This window comes from Armigeres subalbatus, chromosome 1, assembly GCF_024139115.2.
Source record: "Armigeres subalbatus isolate Guangzhou_Male chromosome 1, GZ_Asu_2, whole genome shotgun sequence".
In the NCBI taxonomy this organism is placed as follows: Eukaryota; Metazoa; Arthropoda; class Insecta; order Diptera; family Culicidae; genus Armigeres; species Armigeres subalbatus.
In genome coordinates, this window is record NC_085139.1 from 52,449,865 (window position 1) to 52,475,078 (window position 25,214).

Here is a 25,214-nt window from a genome sequence, read left to right on the forward strand (position 1 = left end):
AGGAGAAAAAAAAACTTTCTTGGAATTCTGAGTAGCCGGTCATTTTTACATACCGACTGTCTGTGAATAGTTCTTCCAGTTGCTCAGAAAAAAAGTCGCAGTTTTGTCCCATGTCTCCATCCAGCGCAAGTGGGGTGGTAGTGGAACAAGTGTTTATAGAATTTCTGGGTGTTGGTGAAACTTGAGCTCTTCATAAACCGACAAAAACAATTGTGTTGCCATGAAATCCTTAAATTGACACATCCATTTTACACTTCTGAATCTCGTCGATTATTTCGTTCTTACTTTCACTTTTACTTTATACTGATAATTTATTTAATGGAACGTACACACGGTCAAGCAGTTTGACCAACATTGACTCCACCTCTCGTTTATTGAAACATCCATCAAGTTTTACCAACAGCGGCACGAACAATCAATTTATTCGACCAACAATATCACACACGAACGACCGAAGCGCCAACTTGAGCACCAACCATAACAAAATTATTTGGGGGTTTGTGCAACTTCACTACAAATGCTCAAACATGTTCGACGAACCTTGACTCCGCCCCGCCCACCCAAACCAAAATCAAACCGTTTTAATTTTTTCCAACCGAGCCGCCAACTGTCAAATGGTTTTCGAACAATGTCACACACGCTCAAACAAAGCAGCAACCGAAGCGTTTTCTCGGGGGCGGAGTTAATGTTCGTCAAACTGCTTGACTGGTGTGTACGTAGCATAAGGTGATGTTAAGGACTAATGCAACGTACACACCAGTCAAGCAGTTTGACGAACATTGACTCCGCCCCCAAGAAAACGGTTCGGTTGCTGCTTTGTTTGAACGTGTGTGGAGTTGTTCGAACAACCATTTGACAGTTGGCGGCTCGGTTGGAAAAAAATAAAACAGTTTGATTTTGGTTTGAGTTGTCGGGGGTGGAGTCAAGGTTCGCCGAACATGTTTGAGCATTTGTAGTGAAGTTGCTCAAACCCCCATATATGTTTTGATCGTTGGTGCTCAAGTTTGCGCTTCGGTCGTTCGTATGTGATATTGTTGGTCGAATAAATTGATTGTTCGTGCCGCTGTTGGTCAAACTGCTTGACCGTGTGTACGTTCCATAACGTGTGTTCAACAAATAATTTCGAAGTAATTTTAAAACAATTGAAATTATTTTAAAAAAAGTGTTAGCTTCCTGCGACAGATCATAAAATAACCCAAAGTAATCTTAATCGGCGTTTTCACAACATCAAAACAAGTTGTCGATCTGCTCTCAAGCTTTGCTCGAGATGTTAACAAATGGACATGTTCGGAGTTAATGCAAACAAACAATCAATGATGAAAAAACATTCCTTTATTCTTTGTTAGTAGTTTGACTCGATTCTGCACTTAAACGCTGTAATCAGCAACAATTCCAACAATATTGTTTAGCCTTCTAATCATTCAATCAACACAGTGGGTATGACAAATGCTTGTTTTGGTTAAGTGACGAATATCAATGATTTTCTGCGTTTTTTAGCTAAAATTATTCCACCGAACAATGCTGCAATGGAGCATTCGAGTGTGAAATTCATATTTTACGTTTTGGGATTAATGAGATACCTTTTTAATCGCTAAATAATAATAGTCTAATGCCATTGTTTCTATCACTTTTGCACTAGGCGATGAGTTACATATTACATAAGTACTTCTACTAATATCTCCGATCGATTTTTTTTAAACGCTACAAAAATTTCACAAAGGCGTACAGTACAAAAAGCTATTCATTGCGAATTATGTGAATTTATTGCATCATTCTTCAACTAAAAACTATCTAAGGCAAAACTAATATGAAATGGTCTGATAACTGTATATAAATTTGAACTCACATATGAATATGCTAGATTTTATTTATGAAATCTATCTAACTGATCCGGTACCTATGACGTTCATGTTCGATAGGGATGATGTTCGAAAGAAATAATGGAAGTACATTGAAGGTATGGCAACCCCATTCTCACTAACGGACGATCAATGCTTTCAAATTCGTATGAATCTGTTCCCCATTTTCTTGGCGGAAACGAGTATGCCAATTAACTTCTTTTCGGGAGTGGTTTTATACGTTCACATGAATTAAAGTAGAAGCGTATATTTATAATCTGGTTTACACGAATGTCGATGCATTTTGCTTGAAATAAACCAAGTCAAATATGTTCCAATGTTATCGATGAAGCACACTCTGTTGACCGATGGTGTTCTCAAATTCCCGGAATTCAAACTCAATTTATACGGAGAAAAAGTAGGTGCCACACTTCCATTATATCAAACGATTGAATTTTATCTGTACCGAACTCTTTTTTACATTGCTTTTAAATCCTTTTACGAGATTATTTAGTTGTTTGATTTGTCTGGCTCAAATTCACATAGATACCAAAACATTTATTGTCAAGCAATGTGCAATCTATGATATGAGGAATTGCCTGTTGTGTTTAACTGACCGAAACCCTGTATAAAATCCAAAGTGTATTATAAAAAAAATAGTAAATTCTCACTGTCTCTCGTTAATTGAGGACATCCTTTTATTAAAACTCAGGTATACAAAAAAATCTAAATATTACGATAATGTTGTGATGTTAGTTCAATAGTTAGTGATAGTAGTTTTCCAGTAAAATTTTCAGTCTTTTAATTTCTTCCTAGAAACTTCACTGGAACTAAACAAACGGCATTCCAAAAAATGGCTCTGTTTAGAGCTTCAGTTCCAGACCTGTATCAAATACCTATGCAATTCGAATATATTATCAATAAATATCGCTAGCAATAAATCAAAAAAATATAACGACACACACACAACGCTTTGCTCAATAAATATATTATAATAGGTAAGCTATTTCCTAGTTGTTCCAATATATTAAAAAAAAAAGCTATCCTCACAACACGAATTTGTGTGATGTCTAGGTGTAAGTACTTTACAATTGCTACTAAATAAAATCGAAAACTTTGACTTGACTTCCACTCCCACGTCAGCAAAATAAAGCAATCTAACGGGACCGTTCGTGTCGGTCCTCATCTTCGTCGTCATCGTCATCCTCGAAGATCGGTAGTCATTTGAACCGCTCGAAGTACTCCATCAACTTCTGGCACAGCACCACACTGAACTTGGTCGACAGAGCTTTGCTGATGGCCTCCGTATTTTCCAGCTTGCGGACCACCTTCCCCGTCGATTGTGGCGACGTTGGTCCGAAGGCCTCCGCCGCCAGCAGATTGTTGCCATTGTTGTTGAACTTATCGAGCAAGCGGCGTTCCATTTCCAACGTTTCGCTGTCCACGTTGCTTCGCAGTCCCACTGAGATGTTGTTAGTGTTGCTGAAATACAGCACGAACGCCAGTTGCACCAGGTAGTACTCCAGATTTCGTAAGAAATACTCCTCCAGCACGTCCAGGTTGATGTTGTGTTTGATGAAAAACATGAACAGTTCATAGATGAAGTACTTGAAGTTGGCCGTGTCCATCGGGATGATGCTGGAGTCTTTGGTGAAGTATTCGAAGGTTTTTACCAAGTTCATCGTAGTTTTGGCAATCGTCACCGGCGGTGACGACGAAGACAGTGATCCAGACAAGAGTTCCAGAATCAGATGAAACGCTTCCACGTAGTCATAGTTCAGCATCATCATCCGAATATGGTACTCGTTGCAGCGTTTCGTCATCTCCAGGATGTTGTCCTGACCGTACAGTCCGTGGAAAATATACAAACAATAGTGAATGAAATCGTTGCTCAACAGATGACGTTCGTTGAACAGGCGCGATGTCTCTAAACTTCTGTCGTCCTGGTCCATATCTTCCAGGCCTTCTTCATCCTCGTCGTCATCAACGGCCAGCGAAGTTGGCGACGTGGCGTACGAAACCGATTGCAGTGATGACATCGTACTGGCGTTCTGGTTCTGGATTCGGCAGTCGAACGCCGTCCTCAACTCGCCCACGAAATCATCCATTTCCGTTGTATTACTAATGTCGTTCAAGCTGGAACTTATCGTTGAAATGCTATTGCTAATAACCTTTTCCAATGTACTCTTCAACACAAAATTTCGTCTGAATTTGGGCATCGACTTGATCAGTCGCAGCATCTGATGGCCCGGCTCGTGACTTCCATCGCTCGGAGGTAGTTTAATTTCATGTGGCAGTTCGATAAACTGTGAACTATCCGGAATACGCACCAGTCGGTTGGAGATGGGAAGCCGCACCAGTTTGCCCGGAACGCCGCTACGCTCCTGGTTAATCTCCTTGGCACATTGTCCCATATTGTTGTTACCCCAGGATTTAACAACGCCGTCCTCGGTCATGATGAGCGTGAAATCGGCCCCACATTCGACGTACTCGACGCCCGCCACAGTGTCCAGTTTGGTCGGGATGAGAATTTCGTTGCGTCCGCCTTCCCGACCCAGCTGGCGTTCAATGTTTTTGCCCCAGGTGTAGATGTGCGAGCGCGAGGTGACCAAAGCACAGTGGTATAGACCGGTCGAGATCTGCAAAGAGAGGTGGTGGAGGTCGAAAAAAATCCAGAGATCAACACATACTATCCGGTTTAATACAATCAATAAAATGTAACGGTTAGCATTTTAGTAAGACAAGGCAAAATAACGCATTAAGTTTCCAAACGAATGCAGTTCCCTTACACTGCTAAAAATAACTATATATAGTATATGTGTCGCGATTATAAATTTTTGCAATAGCGCCACCCTCATATAATCGATAAGGATCCACACTGACACATTGTAGCAGTTAGGAAAATTGTGAATAAATTTGTAAATAGCTTTGGTGTATAAGGTAGATTGTAAGAATTTTCATCTTTCAATCGCCAATAAAATATATATAATTGTCCCTTGACGTAGGCAAACGGGCACTAACCAATTAGCCATCCTCTCCTAGGTCGAGGCCATTTGTTTTTCGGATAAGGTGGGAGAGGGAAAGCAGCACAACTTTCGTGTCGGATTATCCATCGTACCAATAAGGTCACGATCATACACGAAGGGAGTCGGGAAATGACGTATTTCCGGTTGTGTCCGAGTCCACCTTCCGTAATCTGAGGATTCACAGACTCGGTCATTTCGTCCGTGATTAATCGATAAGTTGGAAGTGTCCGCGTTGATTCGTTAATGTCTCGTTGATCTTGAGTATGTATTTTCAAAGTGGCGTTAGGTGTGATTGATTGATCAAATAATTTGTTCGTTTATACATAATAAAAAGCTAAAGTGTGCGTTGTAAATTATGTGCGGTATTAGCAGAAGATTTTCTGATAGCAAGGTAAATTAATGTGCTCTTAGTGTGCCATATCGGTCTGAGGGAAGGCCAAGGGACCTCCACGTGGACGAGATCTACCGCCGGCTAGCAACCGCCATCGCGATTCCGTTTCGTCGGCTTCATTAAGAAGCGTCATCGCCGGCGTCAACAAGTCGGGAGCGTCGACCCCACCGGCAGATCATTAACTGGGTCAGGTTACGTAAAACCCACAACAAACCGGTGAGTCATCAAAACCTTTTTTGATCGGAGTGTGGCGTCCGAGGAGGGCGCCGCGGAGGAAAGTTTTTGACGTAAACTACGTCTAAGGGGAAGACTCAGATACAGGGTGTAAAACCGAAATTTCCAAATTCGAGACCGTCACGAAATTAGGATAGATTTCAAACGCTAATAGCGTCTTTATCTTTCGATGGATTTCGAGATTTGCTTATCAGTAGATTCGGAAACTCTCCAGCAATTTGCCAATTCTATTGATACTATTGATTATCAACGTTGAGCTATTGAAAATGTTATTTCTTTCCAAAACGGGTGAAAAAATCAATTTAGTTCATAAATCCCCAACACGGACATCAGATTGCAGTAGAGTACGGGCCTTTTGATCCACTGCTTCGTTTTCCCTGTGTATAAAAAGCCCCGTGTTTCGCGTGCACGCGTCATTTTCATTCTGGATGTCACGGAGAACGGAGCAGCGCGGTTCTAGCGATAACGCCTGTGGTTTGGTCTGTTGTGGTAAAATCTCATGGACGATTCAAATCAAGCCCAACTCAGCACCTAAACTCATGGATGAGTTGAATCATCGTATGTTTTCTGTATGTATGTAGAATCACGAGCGCGCGTCAAACGGAGAAGCTGTAAAAATGTATTCGCATGGATGACTATCTACGAAAATTATAAGTCTTCCTCTGAATCGTGATCTCGTGATTCTACTACAGACGGAAAACAATCTGCCATCACCAAGCAACCAAGCTTGGTGATGGCCAGTGTTGGTAAAATCACTCATAAATCTCAATCAACGAGCGCTCCCGTGCGATCGAAATCATATGCGATTTTAAAAGAATGTATCACGCTTGAATTTTTCATGCTTAAACGCATCATTTCACTCATTTGCCAAAAACTCATTTTGGTTTAAAAACGCATTTAAAATCAATTTGGGGGCAATTTATTGCTTATACTTAAAGAGTGTCTAATGTTTTATGCGACAAACGTCAATTCACTGTTTTTAACGAAGGAGAACAAAAGAAAACCTACGATGATTCAAATGGATGATTCAACTTATCTATGAGTGTTTAGGTGCTGAGTTGGGTGCGTTTCAACTCACGCTTGATTTGAATCATCCATGAGTTTTGAGATTTTGAGTTTCGCCTCAAGTTGTGACTTAAGAGCTACTTTCATTGATGGTAGCCAATCGTTAGTAGGGGAAATTACGGCTTTGGCAGGTTTTGTTCTATTATTGTCAGGGGGGGTTTCTGTAACTAATTATGCTCAAATTTGGTCTAAACATTCTTTGCATATCAAAGAATATTGTGGCCAAATTTCATAAAATTTGGTCAACAAAAACCCCCCTGACAATAATAGAACAAAACCTGCCAAAGCCGTCATTCCCCCTACTTCATACAAGAAAATTTAAACTGAGCGCTGCTAATGTTAATGACGACGACCGCGCGACCCACACCATCGCCCGGAAGAAAATTTCCGGTAGGAGCTCCGCCGATGCCGAAGGTGGTACCACGGTCTGCTCTCCGCGACATCTCGAACGAAATGGCTCGCGCGCGCGGAAGAGCTGCTTTCTTGTAATCAATAAAGTTGAACCTGTAGCCACGCCCCTTTGGTGAGTGGTGACGGTTACACAATATTTGCAGCCATATCGGAGAACAAAGAGGCGGGACTAATGAGCCATATTTATTGAAGAAAATAAGAAAACTGCTCTTCTGCGCGCGCGAGGCATTTCATTTGAAATGTCGCGGAGAACTGTCCCAGCATCGGCCTTACTCTATGTCGAGAAGGCATTTTACAATGTATGGCATGATGGCCTGGTGTACAAACTACAACGCTACAATCTTCCCAGCTACCTGGTGAAAATCATCAACAATTACCTGTCGGCAAGGACATCCAGGGTCTCAATCAGTGGAGCGAGTTCCAATGCGCACAACATCGTCGCAGGCGTCCCCCAGGGCAGTATCCTTGGGCCCCTGCTTTTCAATCTGTTCACCTCCGACATGCCCGAACCTCCAGAAGGCGGCATTCTGTCTCTCTTCGCAGATGACACATCCATCGTCTACAACGGTAGAGTGATCAGAGCGCTAGTGGCAGAACTCCAACGAGGCCTGGATGCCCTGACAGAGTACCTCACCAGCTGGAAGATCTGTATCAACGCAGCGAAGACCCAGGTCATCAATTTCATCCACTCCAAATCCCCTAAACTTGTCCCCCCTAGGGACTGTAAAATCATTCTCAATGGCACGACTGTGGAATGGGCCAATGAGGCCGACTACCTTGGCTTGATTTCGACAGCAAGCTTATTTTCAGGCAACAGGTTGACAAAACGGTGACAAAGTGTAACGTCTTGTTGAAACTACTGTACCCTTTGATCAACCGCCGGTCGTCATTGTCCCTGAAAAATAAGCTTGCTGTCTACAAACAAATCATCCTTCCTGTGATCGAATATGGCATGCCGGTCTGGGAGAGCTGCGCTAAAACCCACCACCTCAAACTTCAACGGGTCCAAAACAAATTCCTGAGGATGATCCTCAACACCCCTCCCAGGACAAGAACATCCGAGGTCCACCATCTGGCCGGAATAAAAACCTTACATGAACGCTTTGGTGAGTGTAAAGAAAAGTTTAGGGTCCGTTGCTTGCACTCGGACCAAGAAGCGCTAGTTCCAATCTAGGTTATCAAATGTTTATTGTAAATATTAGTGTACATTCTATACAAAGGAAGAGGCGAGGCGAATATTATTCAAAGAGCAAATTAGCCACTTGGCGACGCCATAATGTTGCCGTCCGTAGCATAATCACGAGTGCGCCCCGAGGGGAGATTCTATATAATATGAATTCGTATGAATGGCATCAGTGGCAGCCAAGTGAAAAATGTCGGAAGTGCAATCACAAGCGTGCGTTGGAGGGAGTAGCTGGAGTAAATATATTCATATGAATGGTAAATTGGTAATGTGATCGCATTTTGACGTGAACTACGTCTAAGGGGGAGACTCTGATACAGGGTATAAGTTGAAAATTTCAAAATTGGGGACCGTCACGTAGTCATGTATGATTTTAAAAGATAATCTTTATCTTTTGATGGATTTTTGAGATTTATATATCAAACGAATCGGAAACTCTCCACCAATTTGCAAATTTTATTGAAATTTTTTATTATCAACGTTGAACTAGTGAAAATTTCAATTCCTTCCAAATCTAGTAAAAATTCAGACCCAATCAATAATCCTGCAACCCCAACACGGACATCAGGTTGTTTTAAGTTACGGTCCTTTTCGCCCATCGCTCCATTTCTCTATGCATAAAAGACTCGTGTCTCATACGCGCGCGTCATTTTCGTTCGAGCATTCTCAGAGAGCGGACACGATACTTCATTTGTAGCCTTGAGTCAGCATTGGAGGCGATTGTCGGGCGGAGACAAACACGGTTAGATGACTTTACCCATTAATGAAGGCATGAAGGCATCTCACAGCGATAGGCGGCAGTCAACGATGGTCGGAACGGCAGCCTCACTGAAGTGAAAAATTTTCCCGCTTGCGGTCCAAGCGACAACGGCTGTCGCGTTGATGTTGGTCGAGTCGTCAATGGTGGAGCTGCGGTAATTGCTGATAGTGAATGGAGTCATTTAAAGTAAATCAATTCTTTGGGTTACCATCATTACCTTGGAAAAATTGTGTTAAGCTGAGAGGATTTTCCAAAGTGCAACAACTTGTGACCAGCACACTCTTGTCGTTTAGTAAAAACTTCTAGCAAGATTCTGAATTTGGTTATGTGCTGTCAGTGATTTCCAATGCGTACCATTGAGAAAAATAACAATATAAAATTGGTCAATTGGAGACAAACTTCGGTTAGTTACGCAGAACTTCGGTTAGTTAGAAAATTTAAATGCATGGATGATATCAGTAGCAGTCAACTAAAATTTTCATTGTTGCTGTTAGGGATTGGAATTGCATATTATCGAAGGTTAATCGGTTCTTCCAAAATTTTATACAAAAGAATATTAACCGAAATTAATTTTATTCAAAGTGCAAATTATTATTTGCAATAGAAATACCCAAATTGAGTTAAGCTCATTTAGAAGATTTTTCGAAAAATAAGAAAAAACAACAATGAAGTTAATTTTTTTCAAGTGAAAACCCTAATAAATTAAACAAACAAAAAACTTCTCATATTATATAAAACTCTAGAATTTAAAATTTTTGACTTAATTACATGAATATATCAGCTACTTTCAAAATGTGAATTTTTAATTGTCGTATCCAACAAATTTTATGTTTTGAATATTGCTCGACACCAGTGTTGTTTAAAAAGTAATCAAAAGAACAATTTTGTAATATTCATGAATTATGGGTCTAGCTAGGTTCTTCATTTCACCAAACGGTTTTACGTAGTTTACGTCGGGCAGTCGTGTCTTGTACACAACCCTTATGATTTTTGTGCCAGTCGTAGACTGATGACCCAAATGTGCTTCTAAAGCCAAACAATTTTTCGTGAGTCGGAAATCCAACCGACGACCGCTTGGGACCGCCATCACGGACCCGTGAAATTCGTGCGTGAGCCCGTTTTCGCCACCACTAAAATACCGTCGACGTCGAGTAGCAGGAGCGCAGACTAGTCAGCAGCTGCGCTGCGTGGAAGAGTGACGTCACATTAAGACATACAGCACAGAGCACAAACGAAAGAAAGAGCTAAGGAAGAGAAACCGCACACAATATAGGAGACAGAAATTATGAACGAACACAAACACTAAAACGAACAAACCACAATCCCCAAACCAATATGTGCCCCTGTTAGTATCAAGTTAATAAATATGCTATGTGTTTGCCTCAATAAAATGTTTCTATGTGTCTCCCTAGCAAATTAGTTAATTAATTGTGTTTAACGGCACAGCGCGAATTGTTTGTAGTTTCGAGTACCGTCCTCCAATGTTGAGTTTGACTATGGATTGTTAATTGTTTCTTCCAGTTTATTAATGGTTGTTGGTGAGAGGAGAGAGTCTGCCGATGATGAGAGGCGCACTCCCATTTAGAGTGTATTAAGTTCTGGTGGGCTCTCACCGACTCTTTGAGTGTATGGGGTGGCTGTACGGTATAAAGGGAAGATAGGGTGGACCCAATTTGGCGCTTTTCGTTGTTGCTGGCTGGACCGATCCATAAATCCTAAATATCGGGGAAATTTAAATGGACTCGCCTCGAGAGAGTCTCATCCGGGCAAAATAAATTGGGCAGTGGTCTCCTTAATTGAGTGGTGCTTTTATGAACGGATCGCTCCGTGCCGGCTACAAAATGGCACCCAAAAGAAAAGTGCACATTTACAGGATATAGGTTTTTAGTGCGGAAATCTAAATGTTGATACACATTAGGTAGGAACAAATCTCGCAAAATTTTTGAAAATATCGAATGTCCAAAAGAGGGGCTCTCTGTGTTTTCTTTCTCTTTCGAATATTACAAAGCAATAAAACATTTACATTGGATTTTACTGAAGAAAATAGCTACGTCATAAAAAAGCCCCTGCAATGGGCACATTTAAAGCTATTTGAATCTTCCTTTACAGGACAGGCGTCCTTGGCGTTTATCCGGCGTTTGAAGAAGAACAAGCAACTAAAAGTTCACACTTTACTTAAATTTGTTCCTAACCGAACCAATTAGTTCACTCTTGGTTCACATCGAGTTCCAAGCACCTTAACAGAACTTCAAAGTTCAGTTTTGCGCTCCAGCCATACAAAAAAAATACTTAAAATGGAAACTGAATAAGCCAAAACATCCTATCTTATCCGTACTTTTGGTTGCTTGGGTCGTCAGTCATCATCAGGCCTTCGTCACGGTAAGGCGCGTTCCCCAAAACGGCACCGTATGTGCTCGCTCAGGCTGACCACTCTAGTTGTGCATTTCTTAGTATGTTAGGTGGCTTTCTGATAAAGATTTGTACAGATGATTCGTTGCATTTCACGTTCGATTCCCAAAGTCCGACCTTGATGTGGGCGCCCTTGGTACAATGAAATGCCAAGTAGTTACTCGCTGTTGACAAAATTCGCTCACTTTCTGTTCCAAGGACTGTGACTTCAAAAGGTTTCGTAACTTGACTAGTTCTTTAGATGCTCCTACAAAATTTGTACTGTTGCCAGAGTACAGATCCGATACATTACGTTATATGTTATTATACATTAGACGTTCATCAAATCTATGGTGAGCGTGAACACCCTTTGTACTCATACACGCGTACAAACTGATGTACGCCTTGATTGGACTTCGGCCACGATCTTGTCTAAGGAAAAAAGGGCCTGCGTTGTCAACTCCACTTTGTGAGAACGGCTGTGCAGCAGTTACTCGAACACTTGGTATATCGTCCATATATCCATCGTCTTCGGTTTCATCCTGAAGCAAGTAATGCACTTTCGCAATACACAGTGCATGATTCTTTTGGCAAAACCTAGCCAAAATTCAACACGCACCGCAGCAAGTAACCCGTTTAGTCCTAGATGCATGCATATTCACGGTGAATCGTTTCGATAATTACTTCTATGAAATGATTCTTCTCGGTCAATATAATCGGATGTTTCTATTCTTTGGGAGATCCGAGTGCCGAATTCGAACCTCCAACTCGCAGAATAGGCTCATCCAAAAAGATTCAAGTTTCGCAACTTACCCTTTACTGGTTTGGTTTTGTTGTAGAGAAAACGGAAATAGTCATAGTAGGCGTAAAAATAATTATTGTCATTAATAATTAGAAAATTATTCATTCGCATTTGTTCGTTCATTCTAACCAAACATATTATCGAAGAACTTTGGAAAATTGGACCACTTGGAAATTTGCCGTCCAAACTTACCTTGAAGTGGAAGAACTTTGGGAAGCCGCCGAGCCCAAGAACAAAGCAGATGGATCGCTGGCGGCGGTGGAACCCGTGAAAGACAAGAAAGCGAAAGTAAAGATTATCCTGTTTCTGGAACCAGTAAATTATTATCATGTTCGGGACACGAAGACAGCTCTGGAGGCTTGGAAGAAGCTCAACGCAGCGTTCGAGGAGAATGGCTTGACGCGAGAAGTTGGATTGCTTTACAAGCTGATTCGGACCGACCTGCAGTCCTGCGGAACTATGGAGGATGATTTCCACGTGCCATCAGCTGAACGAAATTGGATTTCCGATTCCAGAACGTTTCGTCGGGGTTCTCCTGCTGGCCGGAATATTGGAGCGGTAGTCGGCTGAAGCGGCTGAAGAATTCCGGAACGGCCATAACGGGGGATTCCATCAAGACGATTTTGCTTCAGGAAGAACTGTTGCCAAGTGAAAAAACTTCGTTCGTTGCTAGGGGTAAGTTTCAAACAAAACCACAAGCTCAACATGGCAGCGAGAAAAACAGAAAAAAATTGGCGCCGCCCAGAGGGCCATTGTGCAGCAAGTGCAGCAAATTTGGCCACGTCGCGAAGTTCTGTCCGGAGAATCCAGGAAGTAAAAAAGCTGACGCCTTTCGCACGGTGCTGTCAACTATACAGGGCCAGGATGCGAACCAGTGGTGCCTGGATTCGGGTGCAACTAAGCACATGACTACACGCCCGAGCAAAATGGGCTGGCAGGGCGTGCAAACAGGACGATTAACGAGCGTGCGTGGTGCATGCTATTTGAAGCAAACCTTCCGAAATCTTTCTGGGCGGAGGCAACAGCAGCGGCGATTTACTTAGTGAACCGATCTCCCACTCGCGGTCACGGATTGACTCCTGAAGAGGTCTGGAGGGATAAAAAACCGGACATTTCCTAGGTCAGGGTGTTTGGAACGAAGGCCATGGTGCAAGTACCCAAGCAAAAATGACGGAAGTGGGATCCAAAATCGAGACCGTGCGTATTGACAGGATTTGAGGAGGAGACGAAAGACCGCTTGTACGATCCCAGTACGAAGTACTTCCTGAAGAGTAGAGAGGTGAGTTTCATCGACGAATGCACTGGCGGTTGTGCTCTACCAACGAGACAGCAACGCACGGTGGTGCCGGTGGACTTTGGAAGCGCTCCAGGTCAAGTGTCAAATGATCCGAACATTCAAGACCATGATGAGGCAGCATACGAAACAGCCGAAGAAAACTCTGGAGATGAAGCCATCAATGACACTTCTACTGATACTCGTTTCAGCAAACGCAACTCTTCTCCACTAACCTTTCCTTTTCCTGTCAACTCTTTTTTCTTTTAATGTATCCGACACTTGTGGGACTGGTTAAGCCCAACGCCTGCTTGTGGTTGGAAGCCGGTGCAGTATAAGGCCTAACGCATGTTAACAATGAAGGCTTGGTAGGTCTTCACCTAACTTAAGTGTAGATGGGCGGACGGTGTCGGACAGGGTGAAGGCTGATAAATTACAATTATAATGCCCCAACGCCAAGTATTCGTCGATGAAATCGCCCTACATTTTTTTCAACCCTGGATTGTTGGCTAACCTTATTTCCAGCTGTCGGTGTTGAACTTAATCTAGAATTAAAAAAAACACCTTAACAAAGAATTTAAAAAAAATATTTCCAGCGAATCGAAACGTCTCTCAGCTTGCCTTCGTGATTCTCCCAAGTCGCATACGTTGTCTCGAAATGGCAACACTACAACGTATCTTCCGTCTTCTGTGCGTGTATGCGTCTGCACAAAATGATTTTCACAATCTTCGATTAAGGAAGAAGATTCCATATCTGTTGCGGGGAAATTCGCAGATCTGGCAACGCGCTTGCTGTCTGGAAGTGATTCGCTTTGACGCAGCCGCGCTGTTGCCATCTAGCGGCGACGGACGTGTGCGTGAAATCACTGTTTTTCAACATGGTGAAGTATAGGAAGTGTATTTTAAAATGCTTTTAAAATCTTATTAACAATGATATGTTGAAAACTTTAAAATACATAGGGTTAGAATTTTGAAAACGTACATGTTAGGCTCCTTATCTACACATGTTTTTGCCTTTCTCGTACAACAAAGTTGTACCGAAAGGCTATCATTTCACTCTAAAATCGAACTTTTTATAGAAGTCTCGGAGACCCATGATGTTATATACCAATCGACTCATTTCGTCGAACTGAACAAATGTTTGTGCGTATGTGTGTGTGCGTGCGAACGAAAACCGAAAAACATCATATAGTAATCCCTAATCGATTTTCTCGCAACAAGTTGCATTCGACATGGGACAAAGCCTTGTTGATCACTATTGAATTTGATAACGATCGACTATTGCGTTTAAAAGTTATTAAGAAAATGGAATCGAACTATATAAGCGCCATAAAAGGTTGGTGTCTTGGCTAAATGCGAGAAAGGCAGTATCACCACTCGGTGAATTAAGTTGGTTTTTTTAATCAAAATAATTCAACTTTCGTGTTACCTATATAAAAGTAAATTAAATTTCTAACCCAAAAAAATGAACAATTTTTGGCTAAAATGTGTTTTAACGCTTTAATAAGCATTTTAAAATTGACGTCCTATATCCCTTGCTGGGTGAAATAAAAAAGCATCAGCCGGCCCCCATTTTGTTTTCTCGCTTTCGTCAAGGCCATATCCAGTTTTCCGCGAGCGGTAATGGCCGCCAGCTTGCTTGCGGTTCAGTCTCTGATTTGACGTGTCTGGAGGTCAACTGCACCCACCGCTCCGAGCATTTTGACCAATGTTGCATATAAGAAGGTGCAGATTCAGTGAATTCAAGCCTTCTTATATATCACATTGATCAAAATGCTCGAAAGGTGGGTGCAGTTGACCTCCAGAAACGTCAAATCAGAGACTAACCCGCAGGCAAGCTGGCGGCCATTACCGCTCGCGGAAAACTGGATTGGCACGGGCAGATCGATATCTTTATCAACGTAGCGGGCATAGAAGAGGAATGATAAGGCCAAAACAGAACACAACAAAAACAGAAATAGTGGAAATTATTATCAAATGTGGAAGAGCATGTACGGTGTGATTGTTAACATTAACTTAAAATTGGTTTAATATTTATAAAAACTATCGATTTGGCTAAAATCTATTATATCCAAATTAATGCTAATGACTCAGTCGTTGAGGTTAGACAGAGCTCTATTTCGGTGAATTATTGAATTCTAAAAGATATTTTCAGCTATTATAATACGTCTACTGTTGATTTATTTGCAAAAGGGAAACGGATTAAAAACTAAAATCTTTGACCTGCTGTTAAAAAATTGAGATTCCAAAAACTGGTTCCTACAAAATATCCAAAGAATAATATCCAATACTTGCTCCTCGATAATCCAGAACCGTTTCAACAGTTCATGCATGTTTTCTCCCGATTCAAGAGTGGCCGTTATTTGACAAACCCATGTGGTATCGACGGGTTCCACCCCGGCGACAGAACCGTCCACAAGCCAAACCAAAAACATTTTCATGGTGTAAAGGAAGATCACTAGATATTCGTATATTTTACCTACTTTTACCTTACCTACTATTTTTAGATTTATTTAAAAATACTTCCACATCTACGCGATGTCGATACGCGTTATTTTGTCCTTTTTTGCGGAAGAACAACACGTTACACGCATTCCGTTCACCAAAACAAACCTCGGTACCTTCCTACCCCATATATCCAAGAACGCAGAGATTACTCGTGGAAGTGCACATGACACGTCGGCTTCTATTAATGCGAGTATCACGTCAACATATTCCTACCCATGCCTTAATTGATCTGCATTCGGGCACGGCCGGCGCTTTCACATTGAAGGTTATATTAGTCCCAAATATCATCTTGTGGTTCTCTTCGTAAATACAGCCGGCCTGGCTATAACGAAGTAGCAACGAAGGGCATTCAATCATGCTCATGCTTGAACCAGTGACATTCTTGCGTACGCCGACGACATTTTGGTGTTGACAACAGGTAAATTATAAAAATTGTGGGCCCTCCATGCCGTGCCGTGCGGTAAGACGCGTGACTACAAATGCTTCAATTGGAAGAATGATCTACTCATTTGAATTCTTTAAACCAAATGCATGCAAGCTTTCTCGTTAAAAGGAGAAATCGTGTGCTTTGAAAGATGGAACCATCAGCTCATTTGTCTTATTCAGATCGTATGCGTAGAAAAAGAAAACATATACGCTTCGACTTTTTCGTTCTCTTGAAGAAAAAAAAATGAGTCATCTAATCTTCTGCTTCTTCCGAAAAAAGCGTACTTTTAAAGAAGGGGTCATCTACTCATTTGCGTTTTTCCGGTCAAATGCGTACCTTTAAAGAAGGGGTCATTAGAAATACTAGAATAAGAGATCGGCAAAGACTTGTTTCCAATCGAACCGGCAAAAGCGGTTCCATTTCGACTTGTTTACTTTTTGCGCCCAAAAATTTCAAGTGCTGCCAGTATTATTTTCATGATTTCATGCATTTTCATACGTTGCCATTTCGACAGTTTTTCACTCCGCCGGTCTCTGGTTATAGGGTTGCTAGGGGTCATCTAAATTTTGGCTTATTCCGGGCAAATGCGTCCTTTTAAATAAGGAGTCATCTACTCTTTTTCCTTATCCCAGGTTAATATATACTTCTAAAAATGTAAGTCATATATTCTTACGATTAACCATTTCTTGTGCCAAATGGTCGTTATGCCAAATGGCCCATTGTATTTAATACATCTTTTCAAGGATTATGCCAAATGGTCGTTATGCCAAATAACATTATGTCATATGGGCTCCCCCCCCCTCCCCGGGATTCAACGGCAATCAGTACGCAGACGCCCTGGCAAACCAGCTGGCGACGGCAAGCACTGTAATAAAACGGTCATCATAGCAGCCCGGGCCACCCGTCAACGAAACTTCTGCTGTTGGGTGAAAAACACGACCCTTCTCGGTGAAGACCAGCAGAACCGCCGAGAACAAGTTTTTTTTTAAACTTTATTGATGTGTAACGAGAACAAGTCTCAGGACAGGAGTTGCAAACATCTCCCACAAACTGGGAAGCGACAACTACTACCTACACCACTTGGGGGCCGTACACTAATTATGTAAGCAAATTTTCTGGGTATTTCAATACCCCCTCCCCCCATGTAAGTTTTTTTCCATACAAATATTTTTTTATTTATATGGAGCGTAAGAAAATTTCAGACCCCCCTCCCCCCCTAAGTGCTTACGTAATTAGTGTACGACCCCTTGCGAGGCATGAAACTGCTGTCTGTCTTCTCAATATTTGCCCGGTTTTCCAAGCGGCCCAATAACATCGACAACGCATAATACACCCTGAGAAACGACACGATAATCGAACGCAACACCATGAATTTCCTTAAGGACGCCCGGCTTAATACGACAAAGTATAACCAGGAAAAACCTAAAAAAACGAATTATGTAAACAAAACATACCCTTACCAATCATCATGATAACGATATGGCTATTCACACGAACTACCCCCTATTTAGTTTTCCTCGAGCGGTAATGGCTTGCCTGTGGGCTAGTCTCTGATTTGGCGTTTGTGGAGATTAACACTGCATCCAACTGGATATTCTCCAACCAGAGGTGAGCCAGGCTAGGGTTGCAAGCCTCTTTAATTGGCGCTTTGATGTTGCATGAAGAAAAAGAAGCAGAACGCTGATAATTGAAAAAATCTCCACGGGAAACCATACGGAGAAGTTTTTAAAACTCTTCCAAAAAATTCAAAAAAGCAATTTAATTAAAAACGGTAAGCATTTCGGGGTTGGACTTTTCTTCTACTGCATAATAAACACAATATTTCTGTTTAAAATTTTATTTCCTAATATTACACTTAAAACACAGTATAAGAAAAGTTCAACCCCGTACTGCTTACCGTTTTTAATTAAATTGCTTTCAGATTTTTTTAGAAGAGTTTTAAAAACTGGTTTCCTAAAAACTGGTTAACCGTATGGTTTCCCATGGAGATTTTTTCAAATTTCATCTTTTTGCTTCTTCTTCTTCTTCGTGCAACATCAAAGCGCCAAATGAAGAATTGAAAAAAGCGCTAGGTACCAGTCATAATTACCCAGAAAAAAATCTAACGTAATTGGTGTACTGCCCCTTTCTTCGTTGATTATTTCTTGGACCTTCAAACAGTTTAGTGTATCATACTAAAAACAGTTGTTGGAATGATTCATGTTTGAGTATAAATTTCTGCAGGTTGCGTGTTATCTTTCTAAGAATTGTGGCATTCTTGGGAAATGTTTTTTAGGGATTGTGTTTCTGGAGAATGGGTCTCAACGGAATAAAATACTATCCCTTCTACTTGTATTCAAAGCTCAAACGTGTGACATGCCCCTCTAAATTTAATTTCCGAACGAAAACTTACCCGCACAATTTCATCCTGTACAAGTGTCGTATCGACCACGCTGGGAAACAAATGTTCGGCGAATTCTTCCCCCGGCGAGGCTGCCTTTTCGTCGGCCTCTGGCGTGTTTGACTCCTCCCCGGAACTGGTGTCTTCAATTTTAATTTCCGGAATGGGACCCCCGTTCGGTGTTTTCGGTTCCAGCGATTCTTCGGTAGTTTGTGTTTCGTCCGTTTCATTCTTTGGTTGTTGCTGTTCTTTGGCCGTCTCGGTCGCATTCGGCAACGTTGGTGACTTAGGATCCGTTTCCGTGGCGTCGGGTTTGGTTTCCGGTTCCGGGACTGAGGCACTGTTCGACGGCCCGGCCGTAACATTCGGACGACATTTGTGCGACGATTTCGCTCGCTTGCGAGCTTGATTCGCTAGCCGAAGCGCTTGCGGGGATGCGCCCCACGTGTACAGCTTGTTGCTTTTGGTGAGCACCAACTGAAGAAATGGCAATAATCAGAATAGAAAAATTTGGTGATGTATTCATTTATCAATCAACCTACATTGACAAAAAGCTTTGTGTTGATGAGTAGAATTTCTTCGTCGAAGTCTACCCGGCGAGGAATCAATGATAGAACAAACGATTTCCCGTTTCGGGTATCGATGGTGAAGTTGAATTTGTCCTCTTGACCGAGACCCAACTGTCCGTAATGGTTGGATCCGAACACGTACAGAACATTTTTGGTGTTACATTCCTGTCGACACAGTACTAGCGTATGTGCGTGACCCAATGCGATCTGTTGTATGTTCTGCATTGTCGAAAAATAAGACGAATTAGTCAAGTCATGATGTTGGTAACATTATCGACATACCTTTTTCCGGAAAAATTCTACCACTTTCGGTTTAGGACAATCTGCTACGGAACCATGTCCCAGTTGCCCAAAAATACCCCATCTAAAAAAAATAGACATGAATATCGAATAATATTCAATTTGTTTAAAATACCTACCCCCACGTGTACAGTAATCCATTAGCCACGACGGCGTTGTGGTACTGCCCTGCGCTAATGTGTGTAATATTCTTACCATCCAAAGTTTGTACGAACATTGGCTGCAGTGCGTTCAACACGTGATTTCCAATTCCCAACTGCCCCAAGTTGTTTGCACCCATCGAGTAAACCTTTGGGAAGATCATTTATCAAATTTTAGGACTGACGATTATGTCATTCTTCACTCACCCCATTATTCGTCAACAGAACAGTATGCAGCCGGCCGCACTGCACTGCCAGCACCTCAAGATCAAGCTGCTTCAAGAAAAATGCCGTCGGTGGTGATCCGTTCGGTCCTAGTGGATCGCCCTGCAGTGTGGTCCTACTGAGTGCACAATTAACCCCATTGGATCCCCAGAGGTAGACCACCCGGTTCATCACACAGCCAGCGTGTGAGAACCCGGCAGACAGAGGGGAGTATCGTTGCAGTTGCATCTCAACGGGTTTCTCGTCGTAGTGAACGCGCACATGTTTTAGGGCATTCAGAAAACTTCCGCTGTGCATTTTCAATATCTGGGCACGAATTGAAACCGCGAGGAAAGTTTCGATCAGTGTTTTGCAGAACAGCAACATATTTTTGTCCAGTTCCCGACCGGAACCACTGTCGTGGTTGGATAGTTTGTGCATCAGCGGTCGGTAAATCGGATGGAACGGGTTCAGCTGACGGATGAGTCGCTCCAGGACGTTGATGTCGAACTTTTCCAAGCACTTGCGGATCATTTCGAAGTACTCAATGGTGTACTCTTGCAGATAGATGAGACTTTCCATGAACAACTCGTTGGAGAGGTTGTAGACGTAGGCGTTGATTTCCGCGGGATTGTCAGCCAATTGTTCCCAGATGCCGATCAAGCAACTGAACACATCCAGACAAGTACCTCGAACCATTGCCAGAAGCACCACGGAAGAGTAGAGTTTTCCATGAGCCAGAACAATACATGCCAAGCTGGTGTGATACTTGCTATTGGTAACGATGAAGTTCCAGAGTGGGATGTAGTTCTTGTCCTGGACGCAACGCTCGCACAAGGCGAGCAGCATCAGATTGGAGAGATGAAACTGGGCCGTGGTGGAAATCTGCACATCCCACGAGACGTCTTCGTTTTCGTAGGAGAAATCACTGCACTGGAGTCCAGCGTTGATTGGTTTGAGGGAGACTTTGGCGTTGAGCTAAAAATAGGTTCGACAGTTGTGTTTCATCGTGAAAACAATTAAATTCTAATACTTACGTTCATCAGGGAATCATACACCACATTCCCGAGATGAGCCTCGTCCACGAGGATCTTCATCACGTCGTGCATCACGAACTGGCTGTTGATGATGTGCGAATTTCGCAGCGCAATCGAACACAACTTCATCAGTGCACTGTTTTCGTTCACGCTGGCTAGCTTCAGAGCCGTCTTTATCGGGGACAATCGTGCCACATTGTACGTCATCAAGGCTTCCGTAATCTTTCGTCGTTTCAGCAAAACATCTGCGGCATACTCCAAACACGTCGCCAATGGAAGCCCAAATGTGGTGCAAAAATCTTCACAAGCTGCCCACAGCGATCTGTGTGCCAACTTAAGAAACAGATTCCTCGGCGTGTCATTTAGTTCGATTGAGTACAAGTTCTTATCCGTAACGACCACTGCTCGATCGAACTCTACCTTGGGGAACTCACCGATCATTACTTGACTTTCGTGGGTCTCCAACTTTTTGTCCATTCGAAGATTCCGCTGCATTCGAAGATAATTGGATGCGGTCGACTTCTGAAAGATGGAACGAACATCGCCGGGTTCGTCTTGTGCGTTGAACCGCTGTTCGTCTGGATCCTTCGCTTCATTGCCATTCCCCAGAGGACTGATTCTATGAATTTCTAAGATTTTTTCGTCTGCAAATTGAAACAATGCCAACATGGCGTGGTCGTTAAAGTCACAGTCGTCCCCCATTTTAACTGCAGCTATTTGGCAGCTCACTACCGATACAGCGTTCACCGTTTCCGTATTGGTGATCTCCGTAGAAGCGTCGTCATCCTGCGTATGGCTTTGGCTGCTACCGAGGTTTTCGATACTGCTATCGGTGTTTCGTCGGGGTTGCTCGGAAATATCTCCAACAACCTCCGGATTGTCATCAGGGGATGAGTTTGTGCTCTCGGTTGTCCTCTCCGATTCCGTGTTTATGTGGTGCATGACGTAGATGACGTTCTTCGTCAGAACGGTCGATTTGCACTGCTTTGGGACCTTATAAATGTGCAACGGAATCAAGCTGATGTCCATGCTGTGGATCGAAAGCGTGTCGGAATAAGAGTGCAGGGCACTTAGCAGGTATTTTCCGTTCATGTACTGGACCACAAAATATGGCCCAGCTGGTGTAGTTAATATCTCCGGGTACATTCCAGGGAGCTCCATTACTGCCAAGTTGGCGGCTTGTTCCTTAATTCTTTCCTTTTCTTTGGCTTTGATCCTACTTTCGGACAACTTTAACTTGAGGGTTCCAATCTTCTTGGCACCCAGATCCCTCAAGGACATTAGTCTGGCTCTGGCAGCTGGAAATAGTTTAGGTAACGCTCCCTGTTGATCTTTGCCATCTGTTTTTGTATCTTCTGTCGAACTTTCGCCTTCTACTTTTTCGAAATCGTCACTGGACTGTGGTTCGGACCCACTCGGACTCGATCCCTTCTCTCCACTACTCTCTGCTCCCTGTTCTCCACCATTCCCCAGTTCTTCCTTTGGCAGTGAAAGCACAATCTGCCAGTCATCCATTATCCTTGAATCCGGTTTCTCTCCCTCCCCCAACGATTTCAACACTTCTGCTTTCAACTCTTGACTAGAACTCGGAGAGATGTCTCCCGGAAACGTGTATTTGATCGACTTCTGCTCCAACAGCAGCTTCCACTGCTCCTTGGTCGAGGTATTGATCATCAAACTGATCGTTTCCATGCTGTTGTCCTGACAGATGATCAACCTGTCGATAGACCCCCGCTCGCAATTTGTGTTACCCAGAAAAGGGCAGTTTGGAGTTAACGCCACCACGCAGATCGACCCATCCGAGTATCCGAGAATCGCTCGGGGTTCGTTGGACAAAGTTTCCCACCAACTGCAGCACGTCGGATACGGGCACGAAACCGAAACCGTCGATTCGATGCTGGAACTGATCGTGTGACTGAAGCATTCCTGCGGGGTGGAAGCTTTCGTGTCCATTCCACCAACGGCGCCGATTTTTTCGTCCTTGCTCTCGGCGAAGAAGTTTTCGATTGTTTTCATCGCAATCGGGGTGATCGGATCGTGCGTGGCTGCGGCTGCTTGATCCATGCCATGAAGCTGATTGTAGATGGTGTTCAGCGAGAAAATTTCATCTATTTTGTGCGTTGTGTGCATAGATTCGGATCGTTTGAGACCGGATGTGGCTGCGCAAGCGCCCAGCTCGGAGCTCGAAAGACTTGATTTGGTGCTCGCTTCCGATACGATTGACGAACGGTGTGACTGGGCGGCTGAGGAGGAAGCGTTGTGCGAGTTGTTGGGACAGGTTTGCGGATTTGGACACTCGTGGGGACCGATGAACGGCACGATGAAGGAAGTGATCTCGTCTCGGTTGAAGGTGGGTTCTACCTGAGCCGATTTGTCGCAGATTGAACGGGCCGGGACGATGTGCAACGTGTTGTCGTAACCTGTGGAGAGGAAAACAAAGTTAGTCGTTAGAAAAGATTATTTGAGACATTGATGGAGCAATAATGACCAAAAGTTTAGTAAAATAGTTGAGCCGATAGGATATTCCCGCGTTGTTTGCCTCTTATTCGATAGGACATTTAAATGAAATTACCAAATCGTTACATTGTAGGTTTAGTTGACTACGAACATTTGTTTTTGAATAGTTTCTAAACATGATTTAAATTTTAAGAACATTTCTGTCAATGGCTTTAGTTTAATTCCATCATTCGTCTTATATTGCAAATTTGTTTTTCTATTTATTTGTATAGTTTAAGACTACTTACGGGCCCTTCTTGAACTGAAGTGTCGCGTCAGCCTTAACCTGATAAGAATCATTTTTACAAAACGATTCCTACAAGTCGTTTAAAACTTTTATATATTTAAATATTCTAAATAAAAGCTTGACAAATTCGTAAAAAATACATCAAATTCAAAAACATCTATACTCACAAAAAACTAACAGCCACGACTCGCTGTTATCGAAGCACACATCCTGAATGCACTTTTGATTCTCGGCAAACCAGCACAGCAGCATCAGATGCACTTCCCCCTGTCCGTCAATGTACCGCAACAGAATCTGATCGTTCCTCCGCACCAGACAAAGGATCTGATAGTCCCGATCGGTTTTGGTATTGGCCGACAGTTTCGCATCCACATTCGTAATCAGTGTGTTCAGCTTGATGATGTCCCAATCCTTAAGCGATGCCATCTTTTTGTTTCTTTTTTTTTTTCCTTAATGTCGCCCTTTCTCAAATGTTCAGTCTATTCGACCCAAAGCCTCTCCAATAGGTGCTGAGAAGGCACCGCTTTCCTGCGTTGAATCAATCGCTCGTGCAGCTGAAAATAATAAAAATTATTTTGCTTTCTGAAAATTGGCATCGATTTGAAAAGTTTATATTGAGAACAAGTTCTTACTTTTCCTTCTATCGCACACTGGTGGCACCAGGAGGGGATATTGTAAAAAGCAATCAAAATGCAAAGTCCTTTCTCCACTAATATCAATGAAAATTCGCAAAAAAAATAATACAATTGTCTGCCCTTGAAACATATCTTTTAAGTAGATTTTATTTATTTAATAAGGTTTCTAGTTTTAATATTGCCTTTATATTTTGCAATTGATATAAAAACATAACATAATATTTACTAGGTTGTACAAATTTCATTAATTCATGATAGGAAACGATAACGAAGAATCCTTATATTTTACATTTCTGACGAAAATCACCCCTCCATCACAGACCTTGTATACGCTCCTGGTAGACTGCTCATAACGACACAACAAAGCTGCGGATTTTCACGACTTCCACACCCCATCGAGGACATTCGGTGAGATTTTCACTGCCCATTCAAGCACCAACAAGAACCGCAACCTTCTGTACCGCGAATCAACATTAATTTTCACTTTAACACCAAATACCTACCGTTCGAGAGTCCGATTTCCTTTCGCTGCTGATGTGAGATGCGAAAAAAGTTGACAGATAAAAATGGGTACTTTTGGGTTGGTTCTTCTCCGCGATGATGTCGTTTGACTGATTCCTTTGCTCGTCCCATCCGCAGGAGCAGCAGCAACGCAACAGATACAAAACAAAACCAACGATAAAAGTTGGGAGGAGAGGAAAATCAGATGGTCGCGCTTGACAGTTCGGGGATTTCCGAGACACCGCACGCACACAGCCGCGTGTACGTCAAGCTTATGCCGGAATATGGGCGAAAGTCGCAAGTAAAAAAATATGCACGGTTAGAAAAAAGTACCTAATTTTAAATACTTTTTTTCTCTTGCATCTCCCTCCCTCTTCCCTTTGTTGTCATAAAATGAAG

At 42.6% G+C, this 25,214-nt stretch overlaps 1 protein-coding gene across 2 annotated transcripts; it reads right to left on the reverse strand.

Annotated features, from left to right (window-relative positions):
• Positions 1–1,310: 1,310 nt before the first annotated feature.
• LOC134225473 (uncharacterized) lies at positions 1,311–25,006 on the reverse strand. Of its 2 annotated transcripts, none has more exons than XM_062705576.1 (9): positions 24,818–25,006; positions 23,847–24,233; positions 20,937–23,356; positions 19,903–20,877; positions 19,675–19,844; positions 19,538–19,619; positions 19,229–19,474; positions 18,699–19,163; positions 1,311–4,477 (listed from the first exon to the last, which is right to left on the reverse strand). In XM_062705576.1, the coding sequence occupies exons 2-9, from the start codon at positions 24,103–24,105 to the stop codon at positions 3,059–3,061; spliced, it is 6,036 nt and encodes a 2,011-aa protein (XP_062561560.1). In that variant the 5' UTR covers positions 24,106–24,233; positions 24,818–25,006; the 3' UTR covers positions 1,311–3,058. The 2 variants fall into 2 exon arrangements, with proteins under 2 accessions (XP_062561560.1, XP_062561567.1); XM_062705583.1 differs by lacking the exon at positions 24,818–25,006 and adding an exon at positions 24,637–24,809.
• Between the last annotated feature and the right edge of the window lie 208 nt (positions 25,007–25,214).

Coding starts and splice junctions, on each gene's coding strand:
- LOC134225473 (XM_062705576.1), bottom strand. CDS start 24,105: ATGGCATCGCTTAAGGATTGGGACATCATCAAGCTGAACACACTGATT. Junction 23,357..23,846: donor GTCGTGGCTGTTAGTTTTTT/GTGAGTATAGAT, acceptor TCCTCTCCACAG/GTTACGACAACACGTTGCAC. Junction 19,164..19,228: donor ACACAAAGCTTTTTGTCAAT/GTAGGTTGATTG, acceptor CCATTTCTTCAG/TTGGTGCTCACCAAAAGCAA.